Source organism: Ambystoma mexicanum, chromosome 1p (genome assembly GCF_040938575.1).
Source record: "Ambystoma mexicanum isolate Mex_15411 chromosome 1p, UKY_AmexF1_1, whole genome shotgun sequence".
Taxonomy (NCBI): domain Eukaryota; kingdom Metazoa; phylum Chordata; class Amphibia; order Caudata; family Ambystomatidae; genus Ambystoma; species Ambystoma mexicanum.
The window spans coordinates 1,171,191,433-1,171,214,547 of record NC_090921.1 but is presented as its reverse complement, the minus strand read 5'-3'; the positions used below and the strand labels follow the sequence as shown (position 1 = coordinate 1,171,214,547).

General features: G+C 46.2%; 1 protein-coding gene across 2 annotated transcripts in view; it reads right to left on the bottom strand.

Annotated features, from left to right (window-relative positions):
- APLP1 (amyloid beta precursor like protein 1) overlaps window positions 1–23,115 on the bottom strand; it is a 437,997-nt gene that overhangs the window by 234,930 nt on the left and 179,952 nt on the right. For both annotated transcript variants that reach the window (XM_069604873.1, XM_069604874.1), the window contains exon 2: window positions 9,455–9,628. In XM_069604873.1, the coding sequence (XP_069460974.1) occupies window positions 9,455–9,628 (174 nt within the window). The remainder of the gene's footprint in view (window positions 1–9,454; window positions 9,629–23,115) is intronic.

Here is a 23,115-nt window from a genome sequence, read left to right as displayed (position 1 = left end):
TGGATTCCCAAACAGACGCTTAAAGACTTACAACCCCATATCTTTCTGCTTCATTTGGGCTGGGAAATCCCCAAAGGGTTCCAGACATACATTCATGGCGGGCAAAGGGGAGGACTAGGTGTACCAAATCTCAAGAGTTATCTTTATGCAGCGCAACTTGGTCCCCTGTTCAATAGTATGGGCGCAATCGAGACCCGAAACATTGGACAAATATTGAGCAGTCAGTTCCCGCTGCAATGATTGGTGTTGGAGACCACCTGGGGTTATGAAGAAAGAGACCCATCTTCTTCCACCTATCCGGATTCTGTTGGAATATTGGGATAGTGTAGCCTGTAAATACTCGGGAACCACTTTCTCATCTACCCTCACACGAATATGTAATACTCGAGAATTTGCCCAAGGATTTCAGCAAGGTAGGTTTGTTAGATGGATAGAGGGGGGGCCTGGAGAGGTTTGGTCAATTGTTTGAATCTGAGCAACCTCTGACATTCATTCAATGTAAGCAGATTTGCATGGTCCATGATGTTGATAAATACACCTACATACAACTAAAGTGTCTCGTTAAGCCAAACACGAAACAACCCTGTTTGAAGATCTCTTTATAGGAGATCCTAACTCTCGTAAGGTTTCTTCTTTATATCGAATTCTTAATGCCTGCTGGTTTAAGCCCCCCTCATATCTATATCTCGAAATGGGAGGACAATTTGAATACCCACATAGGAGATTTCTCCTGGTATAAGGTGTGGACTATGGCTGGTAAATCATCCAGGTGTGTACTGTGTACAGTGGAAGGAAAATAGTTATAAATTGTTGTTGCAGTGGTACCATACCCCTGAGGGACTCCATATGATGGACCCTAATATTTCCAATTGGTGCTGAAGATACGGAACAAGCCCCAGGGACACTCTTCCATATTTGGTGGTCGTGCACACTGATCCAATCTTATTGGAAGGATATTTTGGCACAAATTAAGAGGATTGGTGCAATTGACCTCCCAATGGAACCATTGGTGAAATTGGTAGGTGTTGAAGATTTAGAGGGGCGCTAAAAGCTGGCAGCAAAATCGGCTAGATTACACTCACTTTTTTGGTAGCTGCTAGAGTAGTAGTGGCACGTAATTGGAAGGTGCCAAATTCCCTTGACATAAAAGAATGGTGGGTGAAATTGTGGTTTGTGGCGGCTATGTGCAAGATAGAGGCCACTTTAAAGGGTGAAGTGCCCAAATGCCTTGCAGAATGAGAACCTTTCATTCAATTTGTATCCAGAATGACAGCCCCAGAATACATTATTAACCACATGATATGATGCCTTTTACAATGTGCTAATGCTGTATGCCATCCTGGTTCCGTCATTGTTACTTTCTTACTTGTAGGTGCTTCACTGTCTGTGATGCCTTCCCCTTCTTGTTTTTTGTTTCGTTTTTTGCTTTAATCTGTCTTGTGCTGTAACAGGCCTGATACATACTTATGTTATTATTCAGAGAAATTGCAGACTGTTCCGAAATATAAGCCTATATAGTGGGTTATTCTTTAATAAACTTTAAAAATGGTAGAAAGATTTTTACCTTGGACTCTTTGATGGCTCTGACTCTATGGCGGTTACTACTGAGCCTGCATTGACTGACCTGCGTTTTTTCCATCATGCCACTATTGCAGCCCATGTCAAAGGGCAGAACGCTTCATTGGGTTGCAAGTTGTGTTACCATTAATAATCAAGAGGTGATTCCATGTCCCTGGTCAGACCATACTTTGATCAATTTCAACTTTATCTGTGGGTCACCGTACAAAAACTTAAACCTGATAGGGTTATTACATCAAGAAATACTTGTAGGCTTTCTGCTGTATCGACGGCACAATGAATAATGTAGCCAACTTTGACTCAGCCAGTTATCTGGCAGAGGCATATCAAAATATGGTGTTAACGGCCATCAATGCAGTAGCGCCTAAAAACTCGACCTGTTAAGAAAATGAATAAAGTATGGTACTCAGTTGAAATTCAAGAACTCAAGGTTGTCAAATGTAAAGCCTTTGAGTTGTGGAGAGAAGACAAATCTGAGGATAACAGGATTAAATATATTTGTGCTGCTAGGGAACATAAATCTGCAATTATTCTGGCTAAAATATGTTCTTATGACAAGAGGATTGAAAATGCTAACTCTGACTCTTAAGAACTCTAAGATTCTCAGAGAGCTACAGGATCCCTGTCCATCTGCTCCGATGGCAAATAAAGATAAAAGCTGGTGCACGTCCATTCAGGACGTCATGATAAATAAGATCAAGAAAATACAGGAAGATATTGTGAATAAACGATCTGCACTAGGCAGGTCAAAGGGCAATTTAGAACTTCCTGGACTTGAGCGTACCATCACTGTGTTTGATTATAGATTGGTTACACATCTGGAGATTTCTGATTTGTTTCATCAGCTATAACTCATTGTAAGGGGGTGCTCTGCATTGGTTACAAAGGTTTCTGCTGGCCATTTTATCCCTCTGATCACTAAATTTGTTAATACTTCCTTTGGTGAATGTTCAGTGCCAATATGCATCAATCGGGTATGGATCTCTCTGTTACCAAAAAAAACATATCTGGACTCCAATCTTACTCAAAATCTTAAATTGAGTGGCCTATATTCAGGTACACGACTTTGTCTAAATATAACATCTTTGGTCAGAGACAGTCTGTGTTTCGGAGTGCGCATAGCACAGAATCTGTCCTACTTGACCTGAAGGTTAATATTCTGGAAGTTCTTGAGAAGGGTGATCCAGCTTTTAGATGTGTCTGCCGCCTTTGACCTGATTGACCATGCTATGCTGGTGTCTAAGCTTTTAGATTATGCCTCCTTCTCGACAGCAGCAACTAGCTGGGTCCGATTCTTCTTGGCAGACCGCAGAACTAGGGTATTTTATGGTAACACCGAGGCAGATGACTTTGGTAACATGTGGGCTTGTCTCCCACATTGTATAACATTTTTACCAAGCCCCTCTCTGATCTGCTTGATGCTAGTGGCGTATTTCATATAAATTACGCCAACAATACCCAGTGTCTCGTTCCTCTTTTGGGTAATTATATCAGAGACACTGAAAGTTTTAATTCAGTTTGCATACTCATACAGACCAGAATGGTGGGTAACTGTCTATCTTTGAATGATACGAAGACAGAGCTGATGATAATCGGCATGACAGCGAAGCTGAGAAAGCGGAATCTTGATTTTCAGGAATTTCAGGTAGAAGGCTGTGCCATCGCTACACTTCCCAATGTTAAGACCGTGGGTATTGTTCTTGACATACAACTGAACATGAAGGCACGTGTGAACAGCCTTGTCTCTTCGTCCTCCTACTATCTGAAATTGTTGGTACAGTTAAGACCTTTTCTGTCCCGTTACAATTGGACTACTAGTGCCGGAGCTATAATTGGTGCCAAACTGGACTATTACTAAAGTCTCTTGCAAGGTGTGGGCAAAGGAGAAATCGTCCGGTTACAGACCGTGGAAAACATTTTGGGCAGTGGAAGAATTCTGAGGCCAGGAGGGCTCTGCATTGGCTACCCATCGCAAGTAGAATCAGCTTTCAATTGTTGTGTATTAAACACAAGTGCCTTTATGGCAGTAGTCCTGTGTACTTACCTAGCAAACTCTGCTGGCGGCCCATATGGAGGGTTTTGAGGTCCAATAACTAATTTCTTCTACTGGTGCCCAGGGCCAAGCTGACAATGGTTGCCCATGGGTCCTTGCCCATGCGGCTCCGAGAAGCTGGAATGCCCTTCCTCCAGATCTGAGGGCCTGTCAGTCATTTGCCAGTTTTAAACGTTGATTAAAGGCAGCACTGTTTTATTGACCTTCCCATTAATCTGATTCTCAATAACGCCTTGTTGCTGGTTTTTTTGCTTTTCGTTGTCTGCCATGTTTGTGCTACTATGCCCGCAAGCCTTGTCTCCAGCACTGTACAAGTAAAGTAATCAACCTGATCACCAAAGGTCTCTTCAGTATGGAGTGCGGTTAGGAAGAGAAGAGAAGATTGAAATTTATTGCTACAATTATTTTAGAAATTGTGAAATAATCTCACTGTGCTAAATGTGTGTGCCGACATTTTTCATCCACAATGACAGGTCGAGTAGTTCGTCATGACTAAAAGATCCACCTCCTATTAAAAACTCACTCAACACCCAAAATGAAATGTCTCCCAATGATCACCGACCATTGCTGCCCTGTAACATTTATTCACGTAGTTTCCAAAAATTCTCCCTGCTTGCTTTTAATCTCAACAGCACTGCAATTGTTGTTTTTAACCATTTGTCGCCTTGATTTTGCATGGTTTTGTCCCCTTGCATGTGTAGGGCAAAATCAGTGCTATTGACTTACATGACTGGTCGTCTCGCCTCCCACCTAACCCGTGGAAGTATGGGGGGATAAGATACTCCACCCCCACAATACTTATATACTGGCAGTCGTTGAACAAGATTTAACCAAGATTTTGGAGGACATTAATGGGAAACTAGCGTCTTACAAAAACGATATTAAACAAAGGAAACTACAAGAATTTAAGAGAGATACTTTTGCCTATCTAAATGATATTGTTTACTCTTTACGCTCAGAGAAACAAGAGTAGATTTCCAAACCCATACGCAAATCCATCCAGCTTGGATAACAGTAGTGAAGGCAGCACATGAGAGCCATTAGCACCTCACAGACCAATACCAAATAGACCGGTAGAGAGTACCAACACTAAAACTACTACAGGGATGCCCCTAGCTGGCACACCAATTGAATTGACACCTTTTTTAGAAAAAATCAAAGCAGACGCAACCAAAAGACCAACAAGAAACATTTTTTTTATAATATTGCGGTTAATATTTCAAGCAAGATCTTGAATTCAAATCAACTTGCTATCCTACATAAAGGACTATCATGTGTTCCTACCTGTAATACGAGCTTATTTGAACAGAAAGTAAACTTACATCGATTACTTCATAAGATTAGATTTAAAGTCTTCTTCGAAACACAACCAATGGAGGTTGAAACAGATTTGGTAGATGATAGACTGGAACTTCAGCCCAAGAGTACTTTTGACCCGCATATTCAAAATCCTGTATGAAGTATGTTCAAACAGAAGGTAGAGCAGGATCTAAGGAAGATTGATTATTGTAAAAAGAATCCATACAATGTGAAAGATCAACAATTTAAGGATATCTAATCCCTAGCTAAAAATGAGGAATTAATCAAAACTACTGATAAAGGAGCTGCCATTGTGGTAATGGACACCATCTTTTATCACAACAGCTGTATTGACATGCTTAAGAATACATCAACATATGTACTTTTGGACCAGGATCATACACTTAAGATTAGAACTCTAATCGAGTCTACTGTATAGAAAGCGTATGATAATGACTGGATCTTTGAAAAAACTAAACATTTTCTACTAGATAGATTTCCGACTATTCTGTTTTTTTATGGATTGCCAAAAATCTACAAGGATAATTTGAAGCCACTCTTAAGACCTATCGTGGCTGGAACTGAGAGTATCCTGGACCCACTTGCAATATATGTTGATAAGATCTTACAACCACTAGTACAAAAATCCCAACTTACTTAAGAGACCCCACTGATTTTTTGACCTGTCCAAATGACATTGTGTATGTATCTCCTGACTGCATACTGTTCTCCATGGATGTATGCAGTCTATACACTTCGATACCACACAATGAGGGAATAGAGGCTATTGAATGGATTTTGCTTCAGTCTGATAATGTCAACTGTGAGAGGCAGTTAATTATTCAATTTGTAAATTTCATTCTGTACAATGATTACTTTAGGTATCATGCTAAATTCTATGCCAAGGTGTCAGGCACCTCTATGGGGTCTGCCAATGCCTTGGCGTACGCAAACATCTTTATGGATGTATTCGAAAAACTGTGTGTACTCGATAAAATGGAATGTGCCTCAAACATTCTTGTGTGGAAGCGATTTAGCGATGATATCTTTGGTGTGTGGTGTGGCTCGAAACAGAAATTGGAGGACTTCTTTAACTACCTTAACGGAATACATTCAAGTATCAAATTTACACTTGAGATTGGCAGTCCCCCCTGAGGAGAACCATCTCCAGGTCCAGAAGCACCCCAAGACCTTGCTCTTCGCTTCTTCCTTTGTCCCTCTTCTCCCCTGCTGATCTGTTTTCTCTCTAGGCATATGCACCTGGCCACCCTCTGTCCTTCGGGCCCAGGTATCTGCTCACCCTGCCATCCTCCTGCACTGCCTACGGCCCACCCCTTGGACTGGGGCCTGTATCTGTACTCATACAGTCCCCCTTCCACTTTTCTTCTGCACTTATCAGATATACCCTATCTGACTAGCACTTGCCACTTGCTGGCTGCACTACCACTGTTTATCACCTTTATTTATTTATTTTCTTTGACTTATTATCTACTCTGTTCTCTCCTCTGTTCTGCACTTTCCACTTTTCCCCATTCCTTATACTTTCCCCCTTTTCCCTTTTCCATGCACTTGCGCATTCTCAATATCACTAGGCCTAGTAAGATCGTTGTTTTGGTTCTCCCCTGTTCCACTCCCTTTTCCTGGTTGTGCTCTGAAACACAAGCACGATATAAATAAAATATCATTTCATTTCATTTCTTGGACGTCCAGTTGGCTATTGTTAATACCAGAATAACAACTTCAGTATACCATAAACCAACCGATGTTAATAATCTTTTGCATTTCAGGGCAATGATGAAAAGCCTACCTTATAGTCAAAAATTGTGACTTAAGAGAATCATTTCAGACTCTGTGACTTTTGCAACAGAATGTGTAGAATTATCTGATATCGTCTCTAACAGAGGCTATCTGGAGAATGTTTTACAAGAAGCTAACGTAAGAGCAACTCAGATTTCGAAGGAACAACTTTTGACCCTGAAACCTAAAAAGGAATTGGCAGCTCTCCTGTATATTTCCAAATACTTGAGACAGAGGTTCCACATTAGAAAGATCATCAATAGAAATTGGTCTATTTTACATCATGACCCCACCCTTCTTAAGCTGTTCCCTGAACCACCTATGATGGTATACAGACGAGGTACCAATTTACGTGATAAATTGGTAAAAGCAGAGAGGATACCAAGACAGGAACAAATGACTTTGCAAACAAAAAGAAAGGGGACTTTCCCGTGTTTAAAGTGCAGCCATTGTAACAATGTTCAAAAAGGAGAGTGCATTACCCATCCCCAGACGGGTAAAAAAATATAGCAATGAGATTTTGGTACCTGCAGGTCAAAGGGAGTGATATACAGCATCAAATGCCCATGTGTGCTGTTACACATTGGGCAAACATTAAGATCTGCCCATGAGTGATGGAATGAGCATAAATCTAATATAAGGTGTATGAATATCAAATCACCTGTGGCGAGGCACTTTAAAGAGCAGAGGCACTCAATTGCCCTAATTCATTTGACCATTCTTGAGGTGGTGAGACGTCCACCCAGAGGGGGGCATATCAATGCACGTCTCACATAAAGAAAGATGTTTTGGATTGACCTACTTGACACATTACAACCAAGGGGTATGAATGAGGACTTCTCATTGAACTGTTAAATTTAAAAGATGGAATTGATAACAGTTGGGAGAGTGATCAGCATCATAAAATAGAACGATGTGTCCATGTAAGAATAGAACCGTGCACGGGCTAGGGTGGCAGTATTCAGTTAAAGGGTGAGCAGTACCTTTATACCTGTTACACTGCAGAGTGGAACATTGGACGGGTAAGAAATCAGCACCCCTGTATTGGTGGACATCCGATTTCAGTATGTTAATGAGTGTCATTATCATTGGACTAGAAGTCTATGTACTGGAGTTTGAGTTAGATCGATGCTGTAGGAATTAGCAAGTCCCATAGAGAGGGAACAGTGCCTCAACAGACTGTTTAAAATATATGGAGAACAATATATATTTAGACACTTTTGTTCGAGCAGCACACGGGGGAGTAGAGGGTGGTTCCTGCGTTTCCCTCACGGATTATTCTTCAATGTAGGTACTCCTGCTATTTACGGGGGAAGGATCAATTTAACATTAGACTTTGATCTGTGTCGAGTATACGTATACTATTGTATTCATTGACGGGCTCAATTGACCTTGATGGCTGGTCCCCTGTCCCAAGTGTACCGGACCGTTCAGAGATACAATTATCTATTTAACGCGGTCACGTGATTGCTCACATGACACGCTGTTAGACCGAGTTATTTCTGGACTATTCATGAAGAGAAGCTATACCAGGAAAACTTCATAATATACGTTGAAGCATCTTCAGAAAGGTAAATATTGCATGTGTACATCTATGGGCACAGCAGCTGCGAGTGCCGGAGAGTACATTGAAATGTACATGCACTCGGATTATCCATATAGTGTCTGATTTTTTCTGTGTCTATACATGCTATTGCCACAAAACTGAACATTACCCTTATGTGTAGGACACTTGTAGTTTGGATCACGTGAGCGTGTACAGGAGTACGTTTAATGAGACGCCTCCGTGGGCTCGCCTTGACACACGGATTAGCACACCTGTGCTTTAACATCCTTCATTTGAGAATATTTACATTCAAGATTCCCTTATTCTCCTTGCAACGTAGGTATACTTGACAATGGCACCTTGGCACCAGGTCAAAAGGTACGTGAATATTGATGTGATATCAATCACTGGGTCAGAGGTGGTAGGTACACTAAGCTTTCTGACACTGGTGTTTACTCACTTGTGGATCTGATACTGACAAAACACAATGCATGGGTTTGGTTTGTTAATCCCGTGGAATATGAACAGCACAATGGTGAATGTCACTCACATTGAAGAGTAGTTTTTGTGTAACTACTTGATTGGGATTGATGTACTTATAGGGTGATGGTATCTCTGTTATGCATGAGAAGATAACGTTTATGGCTATATTATCAAAGTATATAAGAGTGTGGGTCTGAATTGGATCCTTTATACATGTTTTTTTCAGAATTGGTTGACTCCTGAAGAAGGGGTTCACCCCCCGAAACGCGTTGGGCCTGAAACACTTCAAATTAAAGAGCATCTGCTTTATTCTTTTGGTTGTGAAATACACTGCTTTATTAATAATGTGTTACGGTTTAGTCAGAAGATATGCATTGGAATATATACATGTGAAATGTGGGTTTTGATTTATCTTTCATATTAAAATATTCACTATTTTGATACATGTTTGACTGTATGTTCAGTTACATTGGTGTGCAGGGACGGGGCTGTCTCAAGTGGTAGACACTTTGTATAAATTGTATGTTGTGATGCTTTGTACCAGGACATGTATTCCTCCCCTGCACCCGAAGATTGTGCTCAAGTACGTTATAGAAACCATTAGACATTGATTGTGATTTATAGGTGTGCACATATACATTATTAGGCTTAGTGGTTGAAAAGCCCCACATGCTCGCCTTCTCGCCCCTTTGCCTTACCTCCTCGCAGTAGCTCAGGATCTCCTCCTTGCTCCCATAGCAACTCTGGGTCCCGGCGGCATCGGGCTCCCACTTGCCATTCTGTAGGTTCAGGTGCATGTTGAGTTTGCCACAGAACATGGCCACCTGGGGCTCCAGCGCACCTGGGCTGCTCCCTGCAGTAATGGTCCTGGTCTGAAAAGAAGAGGGAGATGACATGAAGTTATGTTGCAGTGCATGCTGGGTACTACTATATTCCAAGGCAGAGGACTTCTCTCCAACAAAGCCTGCACACACCAGATGCTTTGAGAAGAGAAAATGCTACGCCTCACAGAGGGCATGCCAATGCTGCCCGGTGTAGTAGCCCCCTTCGGGCAGCATCCCGTTTGCCAGCCATGTCTGTGCCATTTAAATGCCACACGTACATACATATGATCTAAGGAAACAGCCGGTACTATGTCTGCCAATCGTTCAATTCAACACCTTAACACAACAGACATCTCAACCCACCCTGGAGTATCAATCTTCCTCTGCGTGGGCTAATGCAATCCAATTCTCCCTAGCGGGTCTTACACAAGATCACTTCACTCCTATACACATAACCTTGCCACTGGATTTGCCAACGCTTCAGCTATTTTATACCACTTTTAATGTTCTCCAGCTTCTAACGCGAGATACTCTCTAATCCATTGACCTGGCTTTTTGGGAATGACCTCTCTGTCTCAATGTACCCCCCAATATTAGAGACCACGCGTAACCCAGGCCTCCCTCGGACCTTCTAGCCCTGCACCTACACTTAATCCCCCCCAACCAATTCTTCCTTCTACATTTTGTTACTTTTCTCTTTTGACTTTATGAAAATGAATCGCCAGTCAGCTAGACATTTCTATAGGGTCTTCATCACTGTTAACTCTCATGATAGGTGAGTTTTACTTTGGCCAAATTACATTTCAAATCATTCAATAGGAGTGCATCATAGAAAGATAACCGACTGCCTGCCTTTTCCCCCATTTCTCTCTGTGCCATTCCTCGCCTTACTTGTCTCTTTCCATTTGGCTGCCTCTATACCTGCTTTTTCACTACACTTCCTGTCTTCTGCCTATTTCTTCCTTTTCGGTTACATAAAGTGCTTTATTGGCATGACAAACCAAAACACTGTAGCCAGAGTAAATAGACAGAGAGCACACAAAGAGAACGTGGCATTGTTCCACACTGCCTTTCCAGCCTATTACCTGGACAATACAATGCATTTTCTTTGGGGTTGGTTCCAAGGTGCCTGCCGCATGCCAAAGCTCTTGCAACACAATGGCAGGAACTGGAAACCAAAAGGCAGGCTCCTCCGCTGCTTAACATCTTCCTGCTAGAGGGGACTAGCCCTTCCCCGTGCATGCATGGGCAGGGGTTTTATAAAGCATATGTACGCCATGGGGCATCTTGGTGCTGTAAAGATGGTGGTGAGGGGAGGGTAGGAATGTGGGATAGGAGAGATCCCCCAGTGAAAGAAGAGAGTCTGCACAGCCTGGCAAAAGGCACCTGTAAAGGTGCCACATGCAGAAGCAACAACTACCTTTGGGTGCACAGCGCTAGCGCAGAACAGCTATAAAGTGCGGATATGAGGAGCGCAGCGTGGCTCCAACATAATAATGTAAGAATTCAGAAAAATGAAATGGATTATTGGTGCCATCAAAGGCCCTGATCAGGATGCAGAACAGAGCACAGCCTTGAAGTAATAGTGGTCTTGTATAGTGCCCGCCTGCCACTATTGGTGGCCTTGCTGCACGTGACTCTATAAGAAAAAAACGGGACGTCGGATCCATTAGTGGGAAAGGCAGATGCAAAACCACTGGTGTTGATGGGTGCAGGTCGGAAGCACCCGGTTCCTGAATGCCAATCTACTTTCTTTGGGTTTGGCAGAGAAACCTGGGAGTATGTTATCCATGGGGAAAATCCCAAGATCTGATACGACAGTGTTTTGGGTCTGGTTAGTTGCTGGGCTGGGAGAGTACAACAGGGCGACAGGGCTAAACAGGAGAGCTTCGTCATTACTCAGTGTTGATGTGCTAATGACTAGCCTGTGGAGACCCTCTGTGTGGGGTTTGTGTGTGCAGTGTAAAGTCGTAGGAGATCTTAGAGGGGAGACAGTTAGTCAGGGGCAGGGGGGGAGTAGGTATTTGAAGGCAAAACAACCTGCAGCAACCCTGCACTCCTACCAATGGCCTCTTGCCTACCGGTCCTATTTCACTAGTTCACTCTGCCATTGCCAATCCCTCTCTCTTTTTCTCTAGCTCACTCCTAACTCTCTTTCTCTCCCTCTCGGACATAGATACATTGTATCCCATGGGCAGCAAGGCAAGCATCTCTGATTTGGCAAGTAAGGATGGTAGAGCAGTCTGCAAACTCCAGTCAATTTCCATAAGCTACAGCAAAGGGTTATGGGAGGCAAGAACCTTTTGTTCAAAGAAAGGGCTACTTGCAATTACCCATTTTGTCTTGCTTAGCATGCTGGTTGGCAGGCTGGGAGATGCCTGAAAGCTCCCTCTACCATGCTCAGGTGCTGTGCTCAGTGGCCTGCTGGGAATTCTTACCATCTTGGGCAAGACAAGAAGGCGTTTGTCAGGCGTTCGTCACGCATTGTTTAGGGCAGGGGCCAGAATCCTGCTAATTTCATCCACCAGCGGTCTACTCTGCTGTCTCCCTCAGGTCCCAAGCGTCCCACAGGCCCACAGATTTGAAGTGTAAGACAATTGTTTTGTTCCCAACACCTGGCGTAGGCACATATGTAGTGCCTACATTGTCACACGAATATTCCCCAGGAGAAACTGTGGGATGCTCCGGGATCAACACATATTTCGGGCTTACATAGCCACACGATCATACATCAGGGGCATATGTGGGGCATGCTGCTGTCGGCACATGGACAGCACCGAATGGACAGCACCGAAATAATGGAAGGTAAATTTGTGGAGCCACCTGTCTCACACCTTTAACAAAACCAAGCCAGCCTCAAAGAAATGCTGTTTGGTTTACAAAAACCTGCACTGAATCGGTCAGTAGAAAAACACAAGGGGGTAAGCAGAGGGCTTAGCAAACACCTGAGATCAAACCCCATAATACACCATTACTCAATCCAGGAGGGGTTTCTAGCATTTGCCCCTTACCTACAATGTCATTTACCTGAACATTGCTCTTTGGGTCAGTCTGTTGGTCATTACTCTTTGTCGACCAATGCCTGAGCTCGCCAGGGGCTGTAACTGAGCTAAGCCCAAGGCATTCTGCCTCCGGTTAACAGAAATTCATACAAGCACAGAATAGGGGAAATCTGTATTGTATGTTGTGGGCTCCCTCCCCATCTAGACAGTGGGAAACCCCAGAGTTTTGCAATGGCACCCCCTAGTGCTAGGTTAGAATCTTGCTCGAAATACCAGAGCCTTTGATGACCTCAAATTACAGGTTTTACATAATGGTATCGCGCAAGCATGCTTTCCAAATTCATACCCCATCCCTCACTTGCAGGAAAACGGTCTGGCCATTGAACTGGAGGATTGATTTTACCATGGGGCTCTCAATATGGACATCCCCAACACCAAAGCAGGCTGACACCAAGCACAAAGTTGCAATCAACCATTGGGGGCAACACAGCATGTGGTGCAGGGAGGCTGCCACAGGGGAGACACCATGGTGTGATCCAACCCCGAGGGGCTTTTCTTTTTGCAGTGTTTTTTCCATTGACCTCAATGAAATACCTACATATTTGCTGAGTACTTAACCCTAATCTTACTTTGGAAGTTAAGTCTTGTTAGGACAATTTACCTTGCTCAACCTATAATTTGGGGACACTGGTCAGTCGATAAGGTTACTGGTATAAGGCGACTGTCTCCCCCCCCATCACGATTCTCCATGTTTTTATGTAGCACACATCACCTTACAGAAGTGACGTGTTGCAGATGTACTTTGTTTCCATTGCCTTTGTTTTTGTAACATCCATTTTGCCTTTTTAGACCTGCCTATGACAGGTCAGTGTCATTGAACACGTTTTACATATGTTTCCAGTGGAATGCTGTGCACCAACTGTTTTGATCACATAATGCCATTTGCATTACCATATACTCAAAATGGACGCGTCATCTTGTTCAAGTCGTATCCTTCAGCCATCTTGCTTTTTGACAGGCCTTCCCACTCTCTCCAGTCAGGCGACATCATACAAGGTCATGCATTTCGCAGGATCCGGCTTGGATTCTTGGGCTACTGCCTTTGTGTGGAACAACTGGCCAGGGCCGAGTTTGGGACTGTCGGCTCCAAATACACATTCCTGCGAGGACGTGTTTGTTGTTGTGCATGTGTGTGGGGTTTGTGGAACAGCCATTGCCTGTTTGAACTCTGGAGATCCTTGCCCTTGGTGGGCTTGGGCAGAATATGGAATAAGCAAAGGAGAACGGTTGCTGTTTTTCCACTTCGACCAAGAATCCAAATAAGAGCCCACACAGAAGATCCAAGAAGACTGCTGCCAAGGAAAACCAGCATCACCAAAGCCATCTCCCGCGGAGGCCCTCCTATATTTGCTGCAACCAAAGAAGAAACTCGTTGGTGCTTCGACCCTTGGACTGGTGGGACTAACCAACCCTGTCACGTGCCAGAGAAGGCTGTCTGAATATTTTGGGATCATTTTGTGGGCTGCCTATCCGAAAACAAGACTGCTCTTCTGCACCATTCGCTGCACCGAGCGGGATTTTGGGGCGCTTCCAGTCAAAGAATTGTGGCCCAAGATCATCTCTTCTTCTCCCCTGTTTGAAGAGATGCTTTCTTGAAGCTGAATATTTACCGCTGCCACGATTCCTGCCTGTTGACCGACTGGGGTTTCCTCACTGCTGCCCTGTATCTGCTTTGCCACAGAGGTTTCTTCAGCTTGGGGCACCTGCTGTGGATGCTGTCCTGAAGTGTCCGGACAAACCAGCTGCGCGTTTGTCAGAGCCGCACCCAATCCCTACACCATCTTCAGCCACCTGGACCTTCATCAATGGGACCTATGGCAGAAGTGCCCCGTGGGTGGTTAGTCAGAAAATCAGAGGAAGAGGCTCAAGCATACTTGCCTGTTCTCGTGCATTTCTCTCGTCATATGGTTTGTATGAACACAAAGTCCACCTCCAAGCACACGCTTGCCTTGCTGCGATTGGAGGAGTTTGAGCCAAGGATACCCCCCACCCCCAGGGAAGCCTCTACTGTAGTTCGATTATAAGCGCGCCCGTACATTTCTTACTCACCTGTTAAATCTAAAAGTGCTTTTAAAATATATCTTTCTACCAACTTGTTGGCTTTGCCAAAGTTTGTGCTGGGGCGCTTTTCAGAATTCCTACTCCGCTCCAGGGGTGTTGCTAGGTCTGGAAAAGACCCGGGACTAAGCTGATGTTGGAACTGTTGGGACTGGGGGCTAGTCTTTTGGGTGTAGCTCCCGAGATTCTATCCGGGGCAACAACCAAAAGATCAGGGGCTATAACCCCCTTAGCCCAGCCTAGCAACGCCCCTGCTCCGCTCTCAGGTACTTACCTTGAATTAGGCCTACTTACCTGTTGGGGAAGGACTGCTAACGTTAGGTGTCTGCCTGGTATTTGGTTGAGGTTTAATGCACTGCTGTTTTCACTAAACTTGCTAGAGTTTCCTTGCTTTACTAAACTGCTTTTACTTTGCTTTAGTATAAAGTATGGGTAATCCCACTTTAAGATTACCAAATGTGTATATAAATGCACATATAAGCGTGTTGTAAAATGGGCTTATCTTACGTTTACTTGCATGGTATATTAGTGTATTTTTGTACTTCTTTGTGGACAATAATATTTGACTGTCTCTGTCTGGTTAACGGTACAAACACATCAGCCCCATAGCTCTTGAAGTCTGCTATTCTACTCAAGTTGCGTTACTTTGATTGCAATTTCCCAGACGAAGGGGCTCATTACGAGTTTGTCGGTATCCCCCATCGGTAATTCCGGCGTGATACTGGCAAACTGCCCCTAGCGCTTCTGCGCCTGAGACTGCGGTATTACTGGGATATTACAAGCGGCCGAAAGAGCGGTAAGTTCCCATTACATGGAGTCTCAGAGGACTCCATGGATGGGATTGCCGGAATCACTGGCACTGGCGATTCTGGCATTTATTTGCAGCTAGGAGCCTGATTACCAGCAAGTCAGGCCTGCCGGTAGATCACTGCCACCACCGGCATACTTGGGTTTGCCTGGTCTGGGGAAAACGCTGGTGCTGGAATTACCGGCATATTTTCCGGACCAGGCTTGTGCACCGACTAGGCTTACTAGGCTGACCTTTCGAAACACTTCCCCTGGGCTGTTTCTGAAAATCCCTTTGAACACCTGGTAAGAATACCTAGGCATGAAATGGTGACACATGGCAAATGGTTGCAAAACTGAGGCTGTGCGTCAAGCATCTGGACAAACGGTTTCAAAATCTGGCTCTCTGCATGTGCGAGTAACCGAGCACCTGAAGGCAGAAACTGGCATGAGTTTCTGGTCATATGGCCACAAAAGATGGCAATTACATGAGTAGTTGGGAATATCACAGCCAAACTGGCATACGAGTACCTGGGCATGTGGTCACTGAAGCGGACCAGTACCTGGTAGTGACAAACATTGCCGTAGGACTGCACTGTGCAGATAATGATGTGCCTGGGCATAGCATGGCATGGCAATAGGCATCATTAAATGAGGGTAAGCTGGGCATATAGTTGACATGAGATATTCCTGGCCATATTGATACCAGGCAAATCATGTAGTTATTTTGATTATTGTGCCATTTATTACGTATGCACCCAACTTCAGGAAGTAACAGAGCGCTTTACAAGTCATAGGGGGAAGTACACAGCGAAGGAAGTGGAGATACAAGGAAGCAGGGAGCTAACAACCGGGGACGGGGCGGGCAAGTCGGCAACAAGGGATCTACAAGCACCCCGGTGTGGAAACCGGAGTTAGGGGGGGGTGCAGATTGCCTATTCTCAAGTTAGGCGGAGAGTGCAAGGGATGTGGACCTAGGTGTTAAGAGGTAGCCATTCCTTGAAGATGAGGTTTTTGAGCTCCTTTCTGAGGTGTGGGGCGTGAGTCCAGTGTTCTCGTCTGGTTCTTTCCGTCCTGCACCAGCAGAGTGAGAGTCTGCACGTGCCCTTACTTCCGGTGGATCGCAGGACTGAAGACGCGAGCGCGTCAGCGCGGCTACTTGGGGTCTTGAGGGAGATGGCTTTGTAGATGAAGCAACATCGCCACCATCCAGGTGGGAGAGGACCGAGGCTGCGACAGCAGATCTGCAGCTGTTTGCTAGAGTACATGTGGGTACACGATGCCAATATCTCACAAACAGTAAGAGTATTTATGAATGGAATGCCACTGTCTTGAAAATGGCGGTAATGGGTATTTGATGCGAGCATTGGGGCATGGGATGACAATATCTGGAAAATGGTGTCAGTGGGTGAAAATGCAATGGCAAATCCCAGCAAACAGCAGGAGGACCTGGGAACATGGTGGAAATACCCAGGAAATGAATCAGGTAGCTGGGTTTACGAGGACAGAAGATTGCACATGGTGTAAGCACCTGAGCAATGTCTAAACCTTGCAAATGGTGTGCAGACCTGGGCATGAGACGGCAAAAACCTGGCAAATGGTGTGCAGACCTGGGCATGGGACGGCAAAAACCTGGCAAATGGTGTACAGACCTGGGCATGAGATGGCAAAAACATGGAAAATGGTGTGCAGACCTGGGCATGGGACGGCAAAAACCTGGCAAATGGTGTACAGACCTGGGCATGGGACGGCAAAAACCTGGCAAATGGTGTGCAGACCTGGGCATGGGACGGCAAAAACCTGGCAAATGGTGTGCAGACCTGGGCATGGGACGGCAAAAACCTGGCAAATGGTGTACAGGCCTGGGCATGGGACGGCAAAAACCTGGCAAATGGTGTACAGGCCTGGGCATGGGACGGCAAAAACCTGGCAAATGGTGTGCAGACCTGGGCACGGGACGGCAAAAACCTGGCAAATGGTGTGCCTAGGTATATAATGGCAACAGATGGAAAATGATGCAAGTGCAGGGAAACTATGGCAATCAGTGGTAAAAGGCGAATAACGCCTTTGCATGTGATCGTAATGCTGGGAAACGCTCTACCTCAGCATATGACGACATGAACGCCATGCAAGTACCTGGGCACAGACGTAAATAACTTGCAAAGGTCACGATTGCGTGCGCCGGTTCATGACATCAATACCTGGCGACGCAGAAACGTTCCCTATACAAAAGTGAAAGCTATTGGCTGCGTTAACGTGATTTTATTTGCACTCGAGGGCTTCCGGTTTCTCTTTAATAACCGCTTCTCTCGCTCTCTGCTTCCAACCCCCCCCCCCCCCCCCCCACCCCCCCGCCCCGTATCTCTCCATGGCATTGAATTCCCCGGCCAGTCCCCCGTCTGGCTGCCGTGGAAATGAGGTAACATCCCCGCTTAGTTTCTACATTAAGCCTCACCCGCCCCGGTCCCTGGGGCGCCTGCGAGCCGCAGCCGCGTGCTCTGCAGCCCAGAGTGCAGCGAGTGCCGCGCCCTTCCCCCTCCCCGGTGCTCGACGCGCGGTCAGGGCCTCGGATTTGCGGGCCCCCGGGCGGCAGAAGACGCGCAGGCCCCCCCTTACGTGCATACAGGGTGACCCCGTGATTATTTCACAGAAGGAGTCTTTAATATACACAATACGATGGGCAGTTATATTAAAAACACGGTGCCATTAGTAAGGCAAGGAGACACATCCAACGTGACATCCAGTGTATAGTTCGTCACTATTAACATGCATCTATGTGGCAATATCAAGAGTGAAGCTTTATTTTGTAGTAACAGAGAAAATGAGAAGGGGCCTCGTCAATGTACCCCTGAGCTTTTACTGGAGTGGGTGGGCAGGCCACAACTGTTTTTGCTGGGGGCAGGAATTCAAAGGGGAGCAAGGAATCCCATAACAGAATGTTGCAACGACAACTGAGCAGGTTAGGTGACTGTTGCTGAGATGTTGGCTTTATAACTTCCTGTGAATCATATGGCTTGTTTTCCCATTGCTGCTGTAAAATGTGGCGTTTCCACTGTGGGATGGGTACGGCTCCCTCACATCACTAGGTGTGGGAACGTCTGCCCCCAAAGCAAAAAACAAAAGCTGGCACCTTTTAAAATACACACAGCAAGTGTAGTTTAATTCAATTGACTTTTCCCCTTAGAAGAAAGTGCACCAGAGCAAAGAGCATTGGCATTTAAAAAACCATTAACACCAGAAAATGACCCGAGAGGGGAGATGTTCCAATAACTACGCTGGCAAAGTGGAAAAGGTGCCCACCTTTTAATCCATTCGGATTAAAAGAAGGGCACCTTTTACACTATATTGAAATATTCCCAGGAAAGGAAAATCCCAGTAAGAAGAGACGTGTTTTGAGGACACTTTTATGTGGTCTTGTGGGTAAGTGCATGCACTTCGACAAGCTGGGTAAAGTCCTTGTAGCCACACACTTGAGCACATTTGCCAGATTTTAAAAAACCCATAAAGGGTAGCGGCCGCCCTCTGAAATAAGTGTGCCCACCCACACGTATCCTCTACTGATGCTGTTAAAAACAACACAGGGCCACAATGAGGGAAAGTAACATCTCTAGATTGCAAACTCTGGGCATATATAAATGGCCTGCTTGCCTGCTCCCGATTTGCCCTTGGCCCCATGTTTGGCTTTGAACAGTACTCTGTTTTTATACATATGACTTAAAAAGTACACAAACCATAGTAAGGTATTCACACAAACATACAAATCCTTATAGAAACATGCTAGGCAAACATTGTTCAATTGTGGCATTCTGCTCCTTTTCTTGAATTGGGGGACTACAAATACCAGAATGCAATTCAGCAGAAGACGAAGCATGGCCTCTGAGTTTTGAAAATGTACTTTCAAGACTTAGCCGGTTGTGAGAAAGGGTTACTTACCAGTTTGTGTTTCAATATTTGACAAATACAGGCTTTATATATGGTGTGATGAAAATATTACTTATTACCAAAACTAAACTAAAAAACTATTTTTGGTGTGTTAAATATGAACATCTGAAAATAATGTAGTTAGTTTAAGACTGCTCTGTGAAATATATTTTAAAGGAACCTGGAGGAGGGTGTACATTTAGGCAGCTAACTGGTGCATTGTAACTGCTTTTAGAATAAAAACAACCTTTTGCATTTCTTAACACATTAAGGCCTTCCCAAAAACAATGGTCTCTCAAATGAGCCATGGTGTGTAAATCGCAGCTGCTTTACAAGCTGTGCTAGAGCAATGAAAGTGATTAGCAGTAATTTTAGGGCCTGCAGCGCCTCCTGGGCCGCTGGAAGTGGGCATTTAAGAGCATCACAATGGTTTGGGAACGACACTGGCCTCGCTCGGAAAAAGCAGGAATCTTCCAAGGAAGCAGCACAGCCCCTCTTTAAAATGATGTGACCTGCCAGAGGCGTAGGCAGGGTAGGGCCTGAGGGGCAAGGCCCACTCAAAATCTGTAAATGGCCACTCAGCAGCGCTTTGTGGGCATTTACAGATGTTGATGTCACTGCTGTGGGCCCAACTACATTAGCTTCAGGCCCCACTAGTCAGACACTCCTGGCTACACCTCTGTGACCCGCTATATTGGAGGCGCCGCCGCCCCTGAGAGCGGGCCCCTATGCCACCACACACACTGCACACGCCCCGGGCTGGCTCTGCACACAGTGCAGTCCGCACCACTCCCTCTTACTCCTCACAGGCCGAACAGTTTCTTCCTTCGTTGTTGCTCCCATCAAAGGTGTGATTATTGCTACCTCTGCACAGAGCTCCCACTGCCCTTGCAGCGGCTTCCATTGCTTTTGCAGGGCGGTTGCATAGAAAGAGGACTAGGGGAATTTGCTGCCAAAAGACAGAAAAAAAGGCAAAAGACGGTATTAAGACAGGAACGGGGCGTGTATGTATTTATTATCTATTGTGCATTTGTATGGCGCATGTACACAAGTGTTTCCCCTTCCCACTTGTAAGTTGGTTGGTCGAGGCCGTGTCACTAAAATCTGTAGGCGGTAGGGCTGCTTCAAAAGCAGTAGCCTACTGCCTAAATCTGTAGGGTTGGCAAGTATGTTATTTTAGCTGCCTTACACAGTCAGCATCAGAGGCGTTGCTAGGGGGGGCTAAGGGGGCTATAGCCCCTGGTCTTTTGGTTGTAGCCCCGGATAGAATCTCAGGAGCTACAGCCAAAAGGCTAGCTAGCCCCCAGTCCCGACAGTTCCGACATCAGCGTAGCCCCGGGTCTTTTCCAGACCTAGCAACACCCCTGGTCAGCATCAAGCAGGTGTGGCCAAAGGATGAGACTTGAGCCTGGAGCGAACTCTACCCCGCTGCACACTTTTCTGATCAGACAGCAAATCTATCTGGGGAGACCCTTCTCTGGCATCTGGTGGGCTGGTAGAGCAGCACCAGTTTTGCTGGGTAGTCGGGTGGTCACTCATGGAAAGTTTCATGCGCGAGCCTGGGGGGATTTGAAGTGCATGCTCCTCTAAACTAGGAGCCGGTGTTTGCAACTTGAAAGCTGGAGGGAAGTGATCCGTTGCTTTCCGACCGGGAAGGAGTCTAGTTGGGGAGTTTGGTTCTCTTTTATTCGTGGCATCTTTGTTGGCCTTCAAAACAAGATGATGGTCAAGCTACAAAGAGGGGGAGGAGCGCTACGGCAACCAGAATAATCCGGTGAGAATGGCAGCTCCGCCTCACACAAGGTGACCAAAGGATTCCACACCTCTGGGGATGGGGTCGACGGGACGCTTCAGTGGATTTGGGCACATCGACCTGGAGGAGGATACGATCGCCAGCACCGAGTAACAAGAGATCCTGCTTCAAGGTACCCACTCAACGACAACTTTTTACCTCAAATTTGGGACACGGGTGAGGTCCGCGCCTAGCCAGTTGTCCCAAGGCTCATATGGGATTCTGCCTGGATAAGCATACAGGCGATACCTGATGTTGCCACCACAGAGGGCGACTGAAGGGGTTGCCCTCTATATGCTGAAAGGGATCAGTGACAATGCAGACCTTTGGGGCACCCTGCAAGCAATGCTGGTGGTCGCAGGTATGGCAAGGCACCGTGGGTGTTCTTTAACCTGAAGGATTTTCAACATATTGGTGCAGTCTACGCTCCCCTGCAGTTTCTGAACTGCAACATGTTGCTAGGTGGCAGGAATGTGCTGTAAGCCACTGTGTCAAAGGCCACTGAAAGGTTTAGAACAAGCCAGGGGCGAAGTTGCCCCTTGTCCCGAGGGGCTACACTGCTCCAGTGGTGTCTATATGGGAGGCTGGGGGGCCCGGGCCTCTCCTCTGAAATCCTGGAACCCCCTTCCCCCCCCACCTCAGCTGGGCTACTTTCTCTGCAGTGCTTTGTCCGCCCGCATGGCACACACACAGGGCCGCACTCAATGCTGCAGCACAACAATGAAGAGCTGCTAAATTCCCCCTGCAGCCAAGAGCAGCCCCTTCAATCAAAATGTAGCGCACAAAACCGCTAATGATGGGTCATTAGTGACTTAATGGTTTCATGCCTACAGTCTGATGGGAGAGGAGGTGCAGTGGGGTGTGGTAGTTGGTAGGCACAAAATATTCTCTGCAGGACTGCTTCTGACGTCACTCATTACCCTTTTATAGGCGGCCCCCTACTTTTGTCTGTGGCCCCCTCTGTTCCCATCCTAAACTTGATTCATGGCGACGCCACTGCGCTGCTCCTCCCTGATTTCTGCATGGATGGCTTCAGGACAGTACTGAGAAGCTTGTTCTCTTGGGCTGAGAAGTGGTCATGCCTAGGCGAAGAGTGAACACACCTGACACGTATCTTCTTTTGGATGCCAAACTGGACACATTTCAATCTCATAGAAAACCATAAATGCATTCCAAAAATGTGACATTACGTATAATACATCATGTCCATAACCAACATTTTCTACTAACAAGTGGTCCAGGAGAACCCATGCCCCCTCCCCCCCACGGCTGGGGAGTTGCACGGTGGTGAGGCCCTGTCCCCTCCCCACCATGCCCCACACGAGAGGCATCACCGGGAATCAGCCCCCCTTTGTTACTGGGTCCAGCTGCCCCCCCCCGCCCCCTGGTTCTGCTGCTCCCACCCTCCCACCGCCGGGAGCCTCCGGTCGCTGTGCCCCATTCTGGCTCCGGAGTCCTCCGGAAAGGGATCTCGGTGTCCACATGGTCCTGCCCCGCTCGCCTAATTCCCCCTCCTCCTAAAGCAGAGTGGTGGGAAAGGAAAAGACTGAGGAGGCTTCGAGGGTTCTGAGGCGGCGGTGCAGGCGTAGCGACGACAGGCAGGACGAGGCAGAGACTACGCTCTCCTCATCCTCCGAGGGCTCTATTTGAGCCCCCATGACAGGCGCTGCCACGTGTGCCCCATGGGGAGCCAGCTTAAACCGGCATCCACCCGCTTGCTCCTTCTCCCCTGGCTGCCCCCTGACTGCCCAACCCGGCGACCCCGTAATTGCGGGGTTCCGCCTTCGTCTGCAGCCGCTACTGGTCTCAGGATCTGTAGCTGGATCTCGGGATGCGGCCAGAGTCAGCCTCCCCAAACCCCTGCTCTGCACAGGGGAGAACAAACAAAAAAAAAGCCCACGCGAGCAAACTGTAGC